At 42.1% G+C, this 19,450-nt stretch overlaps 1 protein-coding gene across 2 annotated transcripts in view; it reads right to left on the bottom strand.

The window, feature by feature from the left end:
• LOC127574230 (cytosolic non-specific dipeptidase-like) overlaps positions 1-16,811 on the bottom strand; it is a 29,142-nt gene extending 12,331 nt beyond the window's left edge. The window contains exons 1-5 of one of the 2 annotated variants that reach the window (XM_052023050.1): positions 16,632-16,811; positions 14,877-15,020; positions 14,461-14,623; positions 1,875-1,963; positions 1,510-1,710 (exon numbers count right to left, since the gene is read on the bottom strand). In XM_052023050.1, the coding sequence (XP_051879010.1) occupies positions 1,510-1,710; positions 1,875-1,963; positions 14,461-14,623; positions 14,877-15,020; positions 16,632-16,691 (657 nt within the window). In that variant the 5' untranslated portion in view covers positions 16,692-16,811. Of the gene's footprint in view, positions 1-1,509; positions 1,711-1,874; positions 1,964-14,460; positions 14,624-14,876; positions 15,021-15,764; positions 15,975-16,631 lie in introns of those variants that run through there. The other variant, XM_052023051.1, reaches the window with a different exon arrangement.
• Between the last annotated feature and the right edge of the window lie 2,639 nt (positions 16,812-19,450).

Raw genomic sequence — 19,450 nt, 5'->3', positions numbered from 1 at the left:
TGCAGTATCAGAATAGCAGCTTTTTTTTTAAATCATGCACTAGAACACCCAGATCTCTCTACATCTCAGAACTCTGCAATCCCTCATCATTTGGTGAATGTACTTTATTTTTCCCATCAAAATGAACAATTTCATATTTTCCCCACATTTTAATTGGAAGACTTTTGCCCACTCACTTAACCTATCTATATCGCTTTCTAGCCTCCTTAGGTCTTCATAATTTTTTTCCTGCCTAGTTTGTGTCATCAGCAAACTTAGCAACTATACCTTTGGTAACTTTATCCAAATCATTTATATAAACTGTAAAAAGCCGAGGCCCCAGCACTAATCCCTGTGGCACACCAATCATTACATCTCGACAAATCAGGGAAGTACCAACTTATGCTTATTCTCCATTTCCTGTTAACCACCCGATATTCTCCCTACTGCAGTACGAGCTTTTATTTTGTAAAATATCTTTGATGCACCTTATCATCAAATGTCTCCTGGAAATCTTAGTACATCCACTGGTTCTCCTAATCCACAGCACATTACTTCTTGAATTTTTCTACATGCCCTGTTACAACATCTTTAAATGGCTTCTAATATTTTCCCTGATGATAAGGGATTGCAGAGCCCTGAGGTGCAGAGGGATCTAGTCAATGATTCAAATAAAAAAAGCTACTGTTGAGATACTGCAATTAGTTGGAAAAGCTAACAACATTATCATTTATTACTGAGGAATTTTAACTGTAAAACCAAGTAGGTTTTGTTTCATTTGTATAGGACATTGGTAAATTCACACCCAAAATTAAGCTTACTGACCTGCAGCTTCCTGCTTTCTGTCACCCTCCCTTTTTGAATAAAGGAGTCACATTTGCTATTTTGAAACCTAATGGAACCTTCCGCAATCTAGGGAACACATTCATTTATTAGATTATTGCAAAAATATCCAGTTGAACAGGAGGGTAATTGGTAAAAAACTGTACTTTGATGTACAAGGTACAGATAACATGGTTACAATCAGTAAAGATCATCACTATTGCAGAATCAAAAATACAAGCCAAAATGCTCCAGATATTAAACATCTTCAAAAAGCAAAAACAGACTTGCTCTGGACCAACTTTTGTTTCTTTAGTTGTTCATTTGTTTTGCTCTATTAACATCTCTGCCCCATCTCAGACCATTTCTTTGCTTTTTTCCCTTGCCCCTTTTTTTCCTGTGTACTTGCTCAGAAACTCAAATTTCCAGTTTCTAAATCTGATGAAGACATCAATCTGAAACGTTACTTTCCTCTGTCTCTTCACAGATGCTGCCTGACCCGAGGATTTCCAACATTTTCTGGTTTAGAAATTTAAAATGTTCAAACCAGATACTGCACATGGAATTTAAATATTGCAGCAATCTTTTTGAAGCAACTCTGAATAAGCCGGTAGTTAATGACTAAACAGCTGAAGGACAATATAAAACTGCTGGCACATTCATAACATATGTGAAGCAAAAAGAAAATGGAGAAATTGAAAAATGTACCTCCACTAAGAAGAAGGCGATGCCTCGGAGACCATACGTTATACAGGGTTTCTTCCTGCCCAGCCAGTTGTTATCAGAAATGCAGACGAAATCCACACCCTTGAAGAATGTGTCCTTGCGGCCAAACACCAGGTCATCAAGACCTTCTGACCCAGTCTCCTCCATTCCTTCCAAGCAGAACTTGATATTAACTGGAATTTCCTACAAACAGGTCAAAGTCATATTTTGCCACCAGTAGAATTTACTGCTTTAGTAATGGCAAGGAAAGGCTATTGTAAGCACAAATCTTTTAACTGGTCTTTGCCTTCCAGAGATAAGGAATTACAGCACACCAAGAGCCAAGCACTAAAGATAAACCTTATTACCTGATTTAGTTTTTGAAGAGCTTCAATACAATTCAGCCATGCCAACACTGGTCCTTTGTCGTCAGTGGAACCTCTTCCATATAATTTTCCTACAAAAAGTTCCAAACTTTATAATTCTTTATCAGAGTGGCAATGCAAAAAATAATAACAGAGAACACTAGCATCATCATTACACACATTTTGAAATATTTAAATACCTTAGGAAAATTACAATCTACACCTATTTCACTTAAACAAGGGTTTTTCATTATTACAATAGAAAATTAGAAGCGAACTGATGGGAGTTAAATTACTATATGTGGAGGCCTAAGTAACACATCAACCCGTTATAATGAAATAGCTATAAATGTTATCAATTGGTCTGATAAAACTTCAATAGTTGCACAACCTTCACAATATAACTGTAGATGCAAGCTGGCAACAATGTGTTGAGGTTAAGTATATGCTTAGAATGAAGAGGGGCAAAGTAACGAAGTGAAACAGGACATATAAATGTCTGAATGCACCCAGACACATAACTGTCCATAAGCACAAGATACCTGGGAAGTTTTCAGGCTTTTCTTCTCAAGCCATTAACAAGTTATTTAAATGATGGGTCTAGAAATTAGATTCGATGACATTGTTTGTTTCATTACAGCATGACTGAATATGTATGAACCAAGAGAAGTGGGTTCATGAACACTTTTAGTTTGTTTCATGTTGCTTTGGAAATTCAGCCAGGTTCTTCCTAGTGCAAGTTGCAATTTCCACATCAGACTCCAAACAACTTTCATCACTGGCTATGCAACATTCTGTTTGGATCATTACAGGAGAACATTAGACCATATTCTCCAAGAAAGCATCCACAGACACTCCTGTGATGACAAGATCCTTGAAGTCCAATGTCTGACCAGAATCCACTGTCTAAACTTTTATCCTTCATGTCTCATCCCATACCCCAACCTCTCCTGGTCTCCCAATTGGCCAAAGGCCACAGACCTTCAGGCCTCTAATCCCAACACCAGCAATCTCCAACCTCGCCAATAACAGAATGTCAACCCCCCAATCCCAGAACGTCAACCCCCCAATCCCAAACCAGGATCATGCCATCAAGTGCTGTTCCTCCTTAGACCCACTACAGATCCCGGTGCCACATTTTCCATGAGCACTTATGACGTTTACATTAGTGCACACAACCAAAACTGGCATTGGCTCACCACACAATGGCAATATAGTGCATCCATTTCTTGATGTATAGGAACAGCACTTTAATGATAATTCCAAGTGTCAAAAGCATTTCAAGTAAAATTGTTCCCACAATATGCTCCAATCTGGGGCATTTGATCATTCTCCCACCACATCACAATCAACCAATGATTAACTGGTGGAGGATTAAATATGCTAAACCAATAATATATGGTTACTTGTCAATAGATATGTCTATAACAGGCAAATCTTATTCAAATGAATTCCATAATATCAAAAGAGGGCATAAACGAATGTTTGGGATATTTGGCATAAAAAAAATCATAGAGCACAGAAATGGGCCATTCTGGCCCAGCTCAGCTATGCTAACCCCATCTGCCCACATTAAGTCTGTACCCCTCTACACTTTCCTATGCAAGTGTTCAAATACCTAAACGTTGTAATCGCATCTCCACCTCCTCCGGAAGCCTGTTCCAGATATTCACCACCCTCTGTGTGGAAAAACTTACCCCTCAAGATCTCCTTTAAATTTCTCCCCCTCACCTTAAAACTGTGCCCTCTAGTTCTAGACTCACCTGCCCTAAGAAAAAGATTCTGATTATCTATGCCCCTCAATTTTATAAACCTCTAGAAGGTCATCCCTCAGCCTTCTACATTTCAGTGAGAACAAACCCAGTCTATCCAATCTCTCCTTATCAGATCAGGAGGCAGATTTTGGAGGGGTGCAAAAATAACAGGGTTGTTGTCATGGTTGATTTCAACTTTCTAAATATCGATTCACACCTCCTTAGTGTAAAGGGGATAGATGGGCAGAGTTTGTTAGGTGTGTCCAGGAAGGATTCCTGACACAGTATGTGGATAGGCCAACTAGAGGAGGCGCCATACTGGACCTGGTACTCAGCAATGAGCCTGATCAGGTTTCAGATCTCTCGGTGGGAGAGCATTTTGGAGCTAGTGACCATAACTACTTGACCTTTACCATAGCCTTAGAGAAGGATAGGAACAGACGATATGGGAAAGTATTTAACTGGGGGAAGGGGAATTATGATGCCATTAGGCAGAAACTTAGGAGCGTAAATTGGGAACAGATGTTTTTGGGGAAATGCACAGCAGAAACGTGGATGTTGTTTAGGGAGTACTTGCAATGGGGTTCTGGATAGGTTTGTCTCATTGAGGCAGGGTAAGGATGGTAGAGTGAAGGAACTGTGGTTGACACTAGATGTAGAATATCTTGCCAAGAGGAAGAAAGAAGCTTACCTAAGGTTTAGAAACCATGGATCAGACAGGGCTCTGGAGAGTTACAAGGTAGCCAGGAGGGAGCTTAAGAATGGACTTAGGAGAGTTAGAAGGGGGCATGAGAAGTTCTTGGTGAGTAGGATCAAGGAAAACCCCAGGGCATTCTACATGTATGTGAAGAATAGGAGGATGACTAGAGTGAGGATAGGGATAAAAGAGGAACCATGTGCCTGGAGTCGGAAGAGGTAGGGGAGGTCTTTAATGAATACTTTGCTTCAGTATTCACCAGAAAGAGAGAAACCTCAATGTTTGAGGATGGTGTACGACAGGCTGATACGCTAGGGCATGTCGAAGCGAGGAGAAAGGATGTGCTGGAAATTTTGAAAAACATTAGGGTAGATAAGTCACTGGGGCTGGATGAGATATATCCAAGGTTATTATGGGAAGCGAGGGAAGAGATTGCTATGCCTTTGGCGATGATCTTCGTGTCCTCACTGGCCACAGGAGTAGTGCCAGATGATTGGAGGGTCACAAATGTATTTCCTTTGTTTAAGGGAGTAGGGATAACCCTGGGAATTACAGACCAGCGAGTCTTACTTCAGTGGTGGGCAAATTACTGGAGAAGATTCTTAGAGGTAGGATTTATGGGCATTTGGAAAAGCATAGGCTGATTAGGGACAGTCAGCATGGCTTTGTGAGGGGCAGGTTGTGTCTCACGAGCCTGACTGAATTCTTTGAGGATGTGACAAAGCACATTGATGAAGGTACAGGAGTGAATGTGGTGCACATGGATTTTAGTAAGGTGTTTGATAAGGTTCCTCATGGAAGGCTCATTCAGAAAGTCAGGAGACATGGGATCCAGGGAAACTTGTCTGTGTGGATTCAGAATTGGCTCGCTCATAGAAGATAGAGTGTGGTGGTAGATGGAGCGTATTCTGCCTGGAGGTTGGTGACCAGTGGTCTTCCACAGGGATCTGTTCTGGGACCCCTGCTCTTTGTTATTTTTATAAATGATTTGGATGAGAATGTGGACGGGTGGGTTAGTAAGTTTGCTGATGATACAAAGGTTGGTGGTGTTGTGGATAGTGTAGAAGGTTGCTGTAGATTACAACAGGACATTGATAGGATGCAGACCTGGGCAGAGAAATGGCAGATGGAGTTCAACCCAGAAAAGTGTGAAGTGATACACTTCAGGAGATCGAATTTGAAGGCAGAATACAAGGTTAACGGCAAGACTCTTAGCAGTGTGGAGGAACAGAGGGATCTTGGGGGTCCACGTCCATAGATCCCTCAAGGTTGCTGCGCAGGTCAATAGGGCTGTTAAGAAGGTGTATGGTGTGTTGGCCTTCATTAGTCGGGGTAATGAGTTCAAGAGCCACGAGGTAATGTTGCAGCTCTGTAAAGCTCTGGTTAGACCACACTTGGAGTATTGTGTTCAGTTCTGGTCACCTCATTACAGGAAGGATGTGGAAGCTTTAGAGAGGGTGCAGAGTAGATTTACCAGGATGCTGCCTGGATTGGAGAGCATGTCTTATGAGGATAAGTTGAGTAAGTTAGGGCTTTTCTCTTTGGAGAGGAGGAGGATAACAGGTGACTTGATAGAGGTGTACAAGATAAGAGGCATAGATTGCATGGACAGTCAGAGACTTCTTCCCAGGACAACAATGGCCAACACGAGGGGACATAATTTTAAGGTGATTGGAGGAAGATACAAGGGGGATGTCAGGGGAAAGTTTTTTTTAAACACAGAGAGTGGTGGGTGCGTGGAATGCACTGCTGGTAGAGGTTGTGGAGGCAGATTCATTAGGGACATTTAAGAGACTCTTAGGTACACACATGAATGATAGAGAAATGGAGGGCTATGTGGGAGGGAAGGGTTCGATAGATCTTACAGCGGGATAAAATGTCAGCACAACATTGTAGGCCAAAGGGCCTGTACTGTGCTGTAATGTTCTATAACTACAGCCCTCCATTCTAGGCAACATCCTGGTGAAGCTCTTCTTCACTCTCTATTGCTCCTACATCTTTCCTGCAGTGCAGCATCCAGAACTGTACACAATACCACAAGTGTGATCTAATCAATATTTTGTAGTTGCCACTCCTCCAAATTTTCAGCTGATCTATATCCTGCAGTGTCCTTACATAACCTTCTTCGTGAGCTAGGATTCTACCAACTTTGATGTCATCTGCAAACTTGCTAATCATACCAGCAACATTCTGGTCCAAATCATTTCTATATATTACAAACAAGATGCAATGCAAACTCAGCAGTTAGCAAATAGCAGCCAAGTACAAAACTGAACTTGTGTAGGCCCCACTGGCTGAAGATAATGACAATGTACAAGAGATAACCTATACTCAGAGAGCTTGCTTTGAGTACAGTACATTCTGGGCACTGATTGCAACACCTGCTGCATTTACTCACACAAAAAATTACTTCCTTCAAGAAATTCTGGTGTTAATACATCGAGACAGCAATAGGCATGTGACATTGGAGTAGGAAGGTGTTAAGAGTGCAGAATACTAGATTGCAGTCACGTCCCCATAAAAATGGCCTCTAATGTTATACCATGGAAATAGTTGAAAATTCCCTTTCAGCGTAGGAACAAGTTAACCTTTGAGATCTGATGCACCGGCTTAAAGCTGGTGTCAGAGGAACACTGGCCGAGACTAGGGAAAGATGTATAATGGGGCAGGCAAGAAAGTATAACCACTTCTATGCGGAGGTGGCCATTCCCCCACCCCTGTTAAATAATACAGAAAGGAAAGGTCAGGTTGTCCCACTGGCCCTATTAATTTTGGTGCCATAACAAATCACTAAGAACTGTATCATGATTGTTGCCAGCAGGGCAATTTATTTCTAGCTGTGTTGTTAATTAATCCCACAAAACAGGGATAGAAACAAACACAAAAGCAGCAAAAAGTAAATCATTAATTCTTGCAACATGTCGTGCAATGGTATTATCACACCATTGATATCAAGCCAAAATAATTAATTTAATTCTGCTTATTGCTGAGGCAGAGACTCACAACCTTTGTTTCCCTTTTAAGTAGGGAATTGTGTACTCTCAATGTCATGCTCAGCAACTCTTCTCCCCAAAGGCCACTCGTGGAAAGACAAAATATGCTGGTAGTGAGGCAATTGTTTGATTTATTAAGATGAAGTAACAAAATCTTAATTATTTCATTTTGACTGCTAGTCCAAACAAAGCCCTACTCCCTGGAAAGAAGGGACCATAGAACTATACAGCACAATACAGGCCCTTCGGCCCACCATGTTGTGCCGACCTTTAAACCACGCCTAAGACTATCTGACCCCTTCCTCCCACATATCCCCCCATTTTAAATTCCTCCATATGCTTACCTAATAATTTGTTGAACTTGACCAATGTATCAGCCTCCACCACTACCCCAGGCAGCGCATTCCATGCACAAACCACTCTCTGGGTGAAAAAACCTCCCTCTGATATCTCCCTTGAACTTCCCACCCATTACTTTAAAGCCATGCCCTCTTGTATTGAGCACCGGTGCCCTGGGAAAGAGACATTGGCTGTCTACTCTATCTATTCCTCTTACTATTTTGTATACCTCTATCATGTCTCCCCTCATCCTCCTTCTCTCCAAAGAGTAAAACCCTAGCTCCCTTACTCTCTCCTCATAATCCATACTCTCCAATCCAGGCAGCATCCTGGTAAATCTCCTCTACACCCTTTCCAATGCTTCCACATCCTTCCTATAATGAGGCAACCAGAACTGGACACAGTACTCCAAGTGTGGTCCAACCAGAGTTTTGTAGAGCTGCATCATTACCTTGCGGCTCTTAAACTCGATCCCACAACTTATGAAAGCTAACATCCCATAAGCTTTCTTAGCTAACCTATCCACCTGTGAGGCAACTTTCAGGGATCTGTGGATATGAACCCCCAGATCCCTCTGTTCCTCCACACTACCTAGAATCTTGCCATTAACCTTGTACTCCGCCTTGGAGTTTGTCCTTCCAAAGTGTACCACCTCACACTTCTCCAGATTGAACTCCATCTGCCACCTCTCAGCCCAGCTCTGCATCCTATCAATATCCCTCTGCAAGCTTCAACAGTCCTCCACACTATCCACAACACCACTGACCTTTGTGTCATCTACAAACTTGCTAACTCACCCTTCTACCCCCTCATCCAAGTCATTAATAAATATCACAAAAAGTAGAGGTCCCAGAACCGATCCGTGTGGGACACTGCTAGTCACAGCCCTCCAATCCGAATGCACTCCCTCCACCACAACCCTCTGCTTTCTACAGGCAAGCCAATTCTGAATCCACACAGCCAAGCCTCCCCGAATCCCATGCCCTCTGACCTTCTGAAGAAGCCTACCATCTGGAACCTTGTCAAACACCTTACCAAAATCCATGTAGACCACGTCCACTGCACTACCCTCATCAATCTTCCTGGTCACCTCCTCAAAAACCCTATCAGGCTAGGGAGGCAAGATCTTCCCTTCACAAATCCATGCTGGCTGTCCCTAATCAGTCCTTCATTCTCTAAATGCTCATAGATCCTATCCCTTAGAATCCTTTCCAACAGCTTGCCCACCACAGACATAAGGCTTACTGGTCTGTAATTCCCTGGACTATCCCTACTTCCTTTTTTGAATAAAGGGACAACATATGCCACCCTCCAATCCTCCGGTACCATTCCCGTGGACAACAAGGACTCCAAGATCCCAGCCAACGGTTCAGCAATCTCCTCCCTCACCTTGCGGAGCAGCCTGGGGAATATTCTGTCATACCCTGGGGACTTATCTGTCCTAATATTTTCTAACAGCTCCAACACATCCTTTCTCTTGATATCTACATGCTCTAGAACATTAACCTTACCAACACTGTCCGCAGTGTCATCAAGGCCCCTCTCTTTGGTGAATACTGAAGAGAAGTATTCATTGAGAACCTCACCCACTTCCACAGCTTCCAGGCACATCTTCCCACCTTTGTCTCTAATCAGTCCTACCTTTACTCTCGTCATCTTTCTGCTCTTCACGTAAGTGAAAATAGCCTTGGGATTCTCCTTAACCCTACTTGCCAAAGCATTTTCATGTCCCCTTCTTGCTCTCTTCAGCCCCTTCTTAAGTTCCTTCCTTGCTACCCTATATTCCTCATGAGCCCTATCTGATCCTTGCTGCTTGCACCTTATGTATGCTGCCTTCTTCTTCCTAACTAGCTGTTCCACCTCTCTTGTCACCCATGGTTCCTTCACCCTGCCATTCTTTCTCTGCCTCACCGGGACAAATTTATCCCTAACATCCTGCAAGATATCCCTGAACAACGACCATATCTCCATAGTACATTTCTATAGTAGGAGAGCACATGGCTGTCACGTGACAGTAACAACACTGACCCCTCTGGTCGGAGGACTGCATTGCTCCTTGGATCGGAAGTGACACCACTGTCAATCAAGGTGTGGCTCCACCCCACCCATCCGGTGTGGGCATAGGGATTGGACCTGGAGAGCACCTTTGTTCCTGAACCTGCGTGACCATTGGCCTGTCTAAATCACCTGGCCAGGCTCCACCCAGCACTATAAAAGAGTGTTGACTGCCCCAGGAGTAGTGAAACCTCATTGCAGAGACCACTGGTTGAGTCTGCACCACCATGTGGTTTGGGAGCATCTTAGTCAGATTCCACGGACTGTTAGGGCCAACGCTTGTCTAGGTCAAGCTATTCAGGCATTGAAGTAGTTATCCCTTGATAAGCTGTACCTTGTTTATTGTGTGTGTGAGTGTATCTCAACCTCGTTGTGATTTTCCCCCTCATGTTTGCAGTCTCCTGCGTGTGTGTGTGTGCATCTGTTCCCATTCATTCGGTCCCTGTGTTTGTCTTTGTTAATAAACTATTTCTAAATTACAAAGACTGTGTCCAGAGTTCCTCTACCTTTAAGATTCCAACAGAACCTTTTCACGCAACAGACGGTAACAGTGGTAGTGGAGGGTTGTTTTTCCAGAATGGAGGCCTGTGACCAGTGGTGTGCCATAGTGATTGGTGCTAGGTTTCCCTTCAAAATTTTCCTTCAAAAATATCATCCCAATTTACACTCTCAAGTTCTAGCCTTATAGCCTCATAATTTGCCCTTCCCCAATTAAGTAGCTTCCCATCCTCTTTGCTCCTATCCTCGTCCATGACAATGCTAAAGGTTATGGAGGGGTGGTCACTGTCCCTCAAATGCTCACCCAACTGAGGGATCTGCCACCTGACCTGGTTCATTACCTAATACTAGATCTAACATGGCATTCCCTCTAGACGGCCTGTCAACATACTGTGACAGGAATCTGTCCTGGACACACTTAAACTCCACCCTGTCCAAACCTTTGGAACTAAGCAGCTGCCAATCAATATTTGGGAAGTTGAAGTCTCCCATGATAACAACCCTGTTATTTTTGCATCCTTCCAAAATCTGCCTCCCAATCTGCTCCTCAGTATCCCTGCTGCTGCCAGGGGGCCTATAGGATATTCCCAGTAGAGTAACTGCTCCTTTCTTGTTCCTAACTTCCACCCACACTGACTCTAGAGGATCCTTCTACATTATCCACCCTTCCTGCAGCTGTAATAGTATCCCTGACAAGTATCGCCACCCCTCCTCCTCTCCCCCCCCTCCCTATCACTTTAAAGCACTGACATCCAGGAATATTCAATATCCATTCCTGCCCTGGTGACAGCCAAGTCTCTGCAAGAGCCACAATTTCATAGTCCCATGTACTTATCCAAGCCCTCAGTTCATCACCCTTATTCCTGATGATACTTGCATTTAAGTAAATGCACTTTAGCCCATCCGCCTTTCTACTTTTATACCCTGTACTCTGCTTCTCCTTCCTCAAAGCCTCCCTACCCGTTAGATCTGACTTTTCCACATCCACTTCTTCCTCTGACCTACCCCTCTGGTTCCCATCCCCCTCACAAACTAGTTTAAACCCTCCCGAACCACCCTAGCAAACCTGCCTGCAAGGATATTGGCCCCCCTCAGGTTCAGGTGTAACCTGTCCTCTCTGTACAGGTCCCACCTTCCCCAGAAGAGATCCCAATGATCTAAAAATCTAATACCTTCCCTCCTGCACCAACTCCTCAGCCACGTATTCATCTGCCATCTCCTCCTATTCCTACCTTCACTATCACGTGGCACTGGCAGCAATCCGGAGATTGCTACCCTTGAGGTCCTGTTCTTCAGCCTTCTGCCTAGCTCCCTAAACTCACTTTTCAGGACCTCATCCCTCTTTCTACCTATGTCATTGGTACCAATATGTACCATGACCTTTGGCTGTTCTCCCTCCCACTCAAGAATACTGTGGACCTGATCAGTGACATCCCAGACCCTGGCACCTGGGAGGCGACATACCAACTAGGATTCATGCTCACTTCCACAGAACCTCCTATCTGTTTCCCTGACTATCGAGTCCCCTATCACTACTGCCCTCCTCTTCTCCTCCCTTCCCTTCTGAGCAGCCTGACTGGTCCCAGTGCCAGAGACCTGGCTACTGCTGCTTGATCCCGGCAGGTCATCCCCCTCAACAGCTTTCAAAGCAGAAAACCTGTTGTTGAGGAGAACGGCCTCTGGGGTCCTCTGCACTAGCTGCCTGTTCCCTTTCATTTTCCTTTTCTCTCCCCTGACAGTCACCCCTCTATCTACTTCATGGAACCTAGAAGTACCTGCTCTAAGGGGTGGGGGGTGGGGGTGACTGTCTCCTGATGTACAGTATCTACATATCTCTCTCCCTCCCTGATGCTCAGCAGTGTTTGAAGCTGTGATTCCAGCTCATCAATTCTGAGCCGAAGTTGCTCCAGCCTCAAGCACTTACTGCAGATGTGGTCACTGTGCACCACAGCAGGGTCCACTAACTCCCACATCAAGCAGCTGCAGCACACCACCATCTCCTCCATCTGAACTAATTCTTTCCCTACCTAGTTTTATTCTACTTAAAGTTTATAACAGCAACTCATTTGGAATTCTGAGTAAACCTCTAATTAGACATTTCCTTTAGCCTCAATAACTAGTAACAAATATTGCAAGGAAAATTCCTAATTGCACTGCTCTAGTCCCCCTGTCTCGATCAATGTAATTAAGAATGTGTCTCCAACTTCAGGAGAAAGGAGAGATGACAAATCTTCTGGGATTATCCTGAATGGCCTGTTAAGCACATCTATGTTTAAATTTAATTCTGTATGTTGTTGGTTTCCAAGGCACTATTTTATTTAAAAGACTGTCTAAACACAAATAGCAGGTATTTTAGAATGGAAGACAGTTAAACAGCATGCAGTACATTGGTGAATGCTTGTGCTAGTGGGTCTCATATTGGTAGAATGCAGAAATGTGAAACAAAACAGAAATTGCTGGAAACACTCAGCAGTCAGGCAGCTTTTTTTCGGAAAAAGCAAAATTTTAAGTATGAACCTATCTTCAAGACAGAAAATTGTGTAGTAACATAATCAGGGGCGAGTATGTATGAGAATGGGAGTAAGGCTAATGAAATCTCAGAAGATGAAATGGAATGGGGAGAAACCTAACGACCAAGTCTTACTGAACTGGCTGTCTCACCCTTGGCTGAATTTTTTTTTAAAAAAAGTAACCACAATCCAGTGGTGACAAATTCTCTCAGGACTTTTAATGCCTTCTGTTGCAAATGACTGCATTTTCCTTGGTGTTTTAATTGCTGACGGTTTAAAATAAAAACAGGATATGGCTACCATGAATTATGTCACAAAATGATGAAGGAAGTGAGTTTCCAGCATTAAGCACTTTTTCCTCAGGAAAAAATGCAATACCGAAACTACTGTACAAGGCAACTGGTGGCATTAATACAATCCAACAACAGCTTTGGGTTCAGACTTAAATCTCCACTAAAAGGTATATGTAGATTAGATTAAAGATCAATCACTGTATATGTTCTCTTCTAATTATTCTTTGATGACTATGGGGAGAAGGGTACAGAAGACATATGGTTATGGTAATGACTGAACAACCTAGAAACGGAGAGGACAAATCCAAATACAGCAATTGTAAGTTTAATAATATCTAGCCTCATTCAATTTTGTTTTCACAAAACTCTTACTAATGATTCAGAGAAATACCTACCATGCAATTGCATACTGGGCCAGATAGTTGACTTTCAGCACACGAGCAATAAATAGTACATTGTCAATGGCATTCGCAATCTCAGAATAAATAATAAATATTTTACATTCATAGCATATTCCACAGTTCTTTACAACCAATGAACTACATTTTAAGTGTCGTTGCTGCTTTGAGGGAAAATACACACAATCATGGCACATAGCATGGTTCCACAAAAAGTAATGAGATGGATGCTAATGACCTTGCAGAAAGGATAACTTAAATGTTAGCCAGGACACTGGGGAGAACATTTCCTCTAACTTGAGAATAGTGCCATGGGATCTGCAGTATCAGATGAGGCTGCAGCCTCATTTATACAGAAGGATGCTGCATTAAAGTGTTGACTGAGTTGCGCTTAACTGGGATTCATAGCCAAAACCTCCCCACTCAGCAGAAGATTTCACAATGAATGTGCATCTCATTTAATTCTTTTCCCAGCCAGTTCAATCTGGAGACCAATTTAAGAGACAAGTTTTCCTCTCATTGCTCCATAAAATTGTCTTGACACATTTGCCAACAATCGAAAATGATTCATTCTTAAACTGGAACTGTAATTATGACTGAAAACAGTGGCCAATTTTTCACCCACATTTCTGGGATGTTACATCCCAGATGAGACTCCACCTCATATCAGTAAGGGTTCACCACAAAGATTCCTGCTGGATCAGTGCAATCTTATGACTCACTGCTCTCCTGTAACCATTGAAGTACTATTTATCATTCACCTTTGATAGAGTCATTCAAAGACAATCATGAATGAGCTTTACTAATTCATCCAAAGCATCCTAGGAAACAAAATGGGGCCACCATATCCCCCATTAACTATCCTGCATTTATATTTGTCATTCAGCTATCAGAATATTCAAGGTTTTTCCAACCACTCCTTCAAGGTTCTGGTCTAGAGATGAAATGGAGAAGCAGACATCAAACATGGAATGCTTTTGGCGAAATGAATATTCCAGCTCAGGCCAGATATGGAACTATAATAACTGTATTATTAACCAAAAAAACCTCACCATCTTTTTCCACCAGCTTGAAGGGCTCAGAATCCCAACCATCCTCGATCTGAGCAGGCTGAACATCCAGATGTCCATAGATGCACAAGGTCTTCTTTGCTGGGTCGTTGCCTAGTGTGGCCAATAGGACTGGAGGAAGAGGAATATTTCTTCCATCAGGCAGCTAATTTAAGATAATCAAAGTATATCAAGATCAGTGACAGACAGTGAGATTTATTGTGGGGAGAATAGTATCATTTCATGTACAAATATAAACTACTAACTACATGAAATAAACTGTTGATTCATCAAAAAGGGCAAGTGGGCTGTCAACATCTGGGAAATTGTAACACAACATTCAACACTTTTGAGAAAAAAATTTGAAATGATACATGACTGAACGAAGTTTCCAAAACAGATATTCTATTGGTTCTCACCGTTTGTTGTCCAATATTAGCCAGCTCTACTGACCCACCCAGTTTTTCTATCTCTTTGCCGACGAACTCCACCATTTTTATAGTTTCGCTTCTCATCTCTGGAAATCCGGACACACTCTGTATTGCCACCCATTCTGCAAGGCGCTAGGGAAATAAATAAAATTAATATATAAAGTTAGCTTCACGCTTTCATAGATTAAATCAGCTTGGTTCATATAGAAATGCAAGGGTTTTTTTTTCCTAAAAACAATATTAAACCAGTTGCATCATGGCTTGGTATGGAAACTCCAATGCACAGGAACGCAAGAGGCTACAGAGAGTAGTGGATAGGTACAGCTGTCCCCACCATTGACGACATCTACAAGAGGCGATGTCTACTGGTGCAACTCAATGTAGGAGCTCTGGAGGTAGGGGGTGTAGGCATTGCATTGCCAGTATCTGAACACCATCATGCAAGATGGGCAATTAGTGCATATCATTTGTATGATTATTTCAAATTCATGTTATGTTAACCATGTAAAGATAAAGGAAGTGGAAGACAACAAACACTTTGATATTCTACCAAAGCATTCTATTCAGTAATTACTGCAATATAGGATTTTAAACCACAAAATATTTACCCAATGCCTCTCATTAAGAATAAACAAGGCAAAGTTTCAATGTATTTGCTTAGAAGTGTATAACTGCTAGCTAAATCAGCAAAATTCTCCAACTCTGTCTTGTGGTCATTTTCTAATTGGAATTTCCCCTCCCAGATCTAAATATGAAGAGAAACATAGAAAATTCACAATTAAGCAGCAGAATATAGAATTAACTGGAAAGTTCTCAATTGTTTTGCCATTTTCTACAGAAATATAGGTAGGAACAAATGTGATCTCAAGAGGCCACCGTTTTAAAAACAAGGGCTCAATGCGATATCAGCAAGAAGTCAGCAGCAGCTTCAGACGATGTTTCAGAACCACTTCCTTGAACTGTCTTGTCGTGCTGTGGTGTTTTCATGTAGAACCGTCACTAAAATGCAATGTTATGTTTTTTGAAGTCTCAAGCCAGATTCGATCGGAGAGCTGATTCAAATAATAGTTTGTGCCAAATCACAGACTTCTGGATCTTCTTCCACCTTAAATAATCTTTTCTTACATGATAACTTCTACATGTTTCAATCACAATGGACAGCTAGGGAATAAACAAATATAGGCTCCAGTTACATCAATTATGTAGTAACATGTTTCCATAGATTAAATTTTAAAGAGTTTGACTCATTACATCTGAAACATGGGCCCAGGTGCAGAATTACTTTGATACACCTGCCAATCAGAGTCATCAATAGAGCCAAGCAATAAAGTCAATCTTTTAACTACCCACCTTCTTAACCAGTATTATACACACATTATCTCTGCAATATCATCACTACACTGCTTGCCATGGATGAGCTCCCTTTTTAAAATAACACTTGGGTGCATGAATTATAAACAGCATGGTTGCCAATGCATTTAAAAATAGATTACTGTTGTGGAACTGCCCTCTATTTATGATAATCTGCTTCTCAAAATAAAGGGGTCTCCATCAGACTACATAAACATTTAACCATACAGGCAAGTTCAAGTGATTAGCACCATTAAAAGCTTTTGCATATGATCTTGCTCCATTATTAACTGTGGGGGAAAAAACTGCTTACAACAGTTAAAAAAAAGCAAAGTTACCTCCCAGTGGGGAGCAGATTAACAGCTACAGAATGCAGTAACAGCAAACACTTACTTTTACATACAATTCTTGATTGTCATCTATGTACTTGAAAAGTTTTGGGAGATATGCCATTGTCCTGGTGAGCAGACTGCAGCAGTGGTTCTGAAAGCCAAAAAAGTTATGCTGAATAATGCTTTTAACTCTGCAACTGACTGATATTAAAGGCTTGGAAATCCTGAAGCTCCGCCCGTCATATGCTACAACCACTGCAAGCTCTCCTATTGAAGTCAGATACAATTAAGTGTGATCAACCAATTAACCCTTTGTAACCATTGTTTTTAAACAAGTAAAAAGTTTATTCCACATCCTATACTCTGAAAAACAGACAAGCTCAAAGAACAGAGGCAGCCTTTGTACTGTGTTGGAACAAGCTTCTGTAGACCATCTTTCTGAACCAGAAGAGACTGGAGAATGGTGCAAGAGTGGGCTCCAAGATTTTCTAGTGTTGGAGGAGTGGCGTGGTCTAACCAAAGGGAGCAAGAGCCCCTAAGATGTAACCAAGAAAGCAGTGGAAGCAGATAACTGTAGCTGTAAATCCCAGAAATCTCCGAGACCCAGATACAAGAAGTTCAATGACTTGACGCATGGTTAACTTCAGTGGCTGCAGCCAATAAGCAACGAGATTAAGTTCAGACACCACACCACATATCCTCACTCCACAGTTTCTGTTAGCAGTCAGATGCCCAAGTGGCTCAAATGCTACCATCAACAGTGTCCGGCATCAGGACTTGGATCTAACATCAGTTTAACCCTAGCAGTGTTGCAGGCCTCACAACTGCTGCTCATAGCTTGTACACACTGCCAGCTATTCAAATATAACTGCAGCATCATCCAAACACACTGAACATACTTATGACCAGCCTTCCAGTACACAATGCAGCAGTAAGTAGAAGCAGCTGGGGCAAAATAAAAGGAACAACCTTAGCTGAAGAGCGAATCTGTATGTAAGTGATGATGCTCACCAAATTTGGAGCAGCAGTTTGAGTCCTTAGCAAACAGCAGGCTGAATCAGTTGAGAAAACGACAACATCCTCAGACCTGATGCTTCTGCATTCCTCATCCCAGGATTGCACAGAATGAGCCAGATGCTCTACAGCCAATGTTGGGGTTAGGTCAGGGATTGAGGGTGTGGGCAAGTCACTAAAATACATATTGAACCTACTGCAATCATGATGTGTCAGTGGTGGTAAGAGCAAATGCTGGGGTGGTAGATGGGTTGCCAATTAAGTGGGCAGCTTTGCCCTGGATGGTGTTTTAATTCTTGAGTGCTGCTGGAACTATATTAATTCACACAACTGAAAAATATTTCATAAAACTCCTAACCTGTGTTAATAGATGATGGAAAGGTTTTAGGGTGTCAGAAGATGAGACATTCACCTCTGACCAGCTCTTGCAGCTGCAGTATTTATGTGGGTGGTCCAGTTCAGTTCCTGGTCCGTGATGACACTCCCGCCCTTGCAGAACATTGGTGGTGGGACACAATGGTGATAATCCCATTGAGTGGCAAGGCTCCATGGTTACACATTTTTTTGATGGAGATAATCACTGCCAGGCACTTGTGTGGCACAGGTATTACTTGCCCCTTCTTAGCCCATACATTGAGGCACAGACTGATTCATTTTAAGGAGTTTGTCAATGGAATTGAGCATTGCTCAATCATTAGCAAACATCATCCACATCACCTGAAGATGGATGGCATTTGGAGTAACTTCCACAAATGATGGACTTCTAACAACAGCTAACATCTTTTATGCAAGGTATCACTTCAACCAAAAGGAACGTTTTCTCCTTGTTTGCTAATTTCTTCAATCTAAACTAGGCTCCTTGATACCACATTTTATCAAATGTTGTCTGCACTTGTGGGGGCATCCATTCACACCTCACCTCAGGTCCTGGTGAAACCCAAATTTAGTGTCAGTGACCAGGTTATTGGCAGGTAAGTATCATTTGATAGTACTGTTGACAATACCTTCTCTTACTTGTCGGACAATTAAGAGTAAACTTATTTGATGGTAATTAGCTGAAGTGGAATTGCCGTGCTTTTTCTGGACAGGACAAATCTGGGGAATTTGCTACAAAATCAGGTAGATACTTGGGTTGCAAGTGGAACAGCTTTGTTAGAGTGCAGATTTTCAGTTCTCCAGGCTCAATGTTGTCTGGTCACGTAGCTTTTGCTGCACCCAGAGTTCTCTACAGAATTGGCTGAAGACTGGATTATGTGGAGGTGGGTCCTCCAGAGGAAGCCGAAATGTATTTATGAACACTTTTGGCTGAACGTGTTTGCAAATGTTTCACTTTACTCTTTGGCAAACTCATGCTAGGTCCTTCCATTGGGGAAGGTGAATCAGAATTGGGCCACTTGGAATTGGAAATGAGGAATGGGACTGAGAGTAGGATTGCCCTAAGACGTGACAGCATTAACGAAAATGCTGCCACTCTCTAAAAATACTGATTCATTAACATTTTCAATGTACTTCTTGAGGAATTCGGTCATTGTTTCTGGAGAGCCAAACAATAAGAGTTCTTCAATCATTTACCAGCAATTTTCTACCATTTTCTCCCAGGGCACTTAGTGACAGAGTTTTGCCATGCTGGTAAAACTTAGGTCAAAGAAACTACTAGTAAAATGAATACATTGCTGACATTTATAGATTGCAAAGTCTATAATGTTCTTATCTTTATTGTTGTAACACTGAACAGAGCTAGACACTGACACTGTGCTTTATCTAAAATAACAGAATATCTCAGATAAGGTATAACTGTAAAAGGTAGCAAGATGGTGAAAGTCTATCAATCAGCAAGAATCAAAGTGAACTTTACTCTTTTGAACA

The sequence above is a fragment of the Pristis pectinata genome, chromosome 9, assembly GCF_009764475.1.
Source record: "Pristis pectinata isolate sPriPec2 chromosome 9, sPriPec2.1.pri, whole genome shotgun sequence".
Taxonomy (NCBI): domain Eukaryota; kingdom Metazoa; phylum Chordata; class Chondrichthyes; order Rhinopristiformes; family Pristidae; genus Pristis; species Pristis pectinata.
This window is presented reverse-complemented; position numbering and strand designations above follow the sequence as displayed.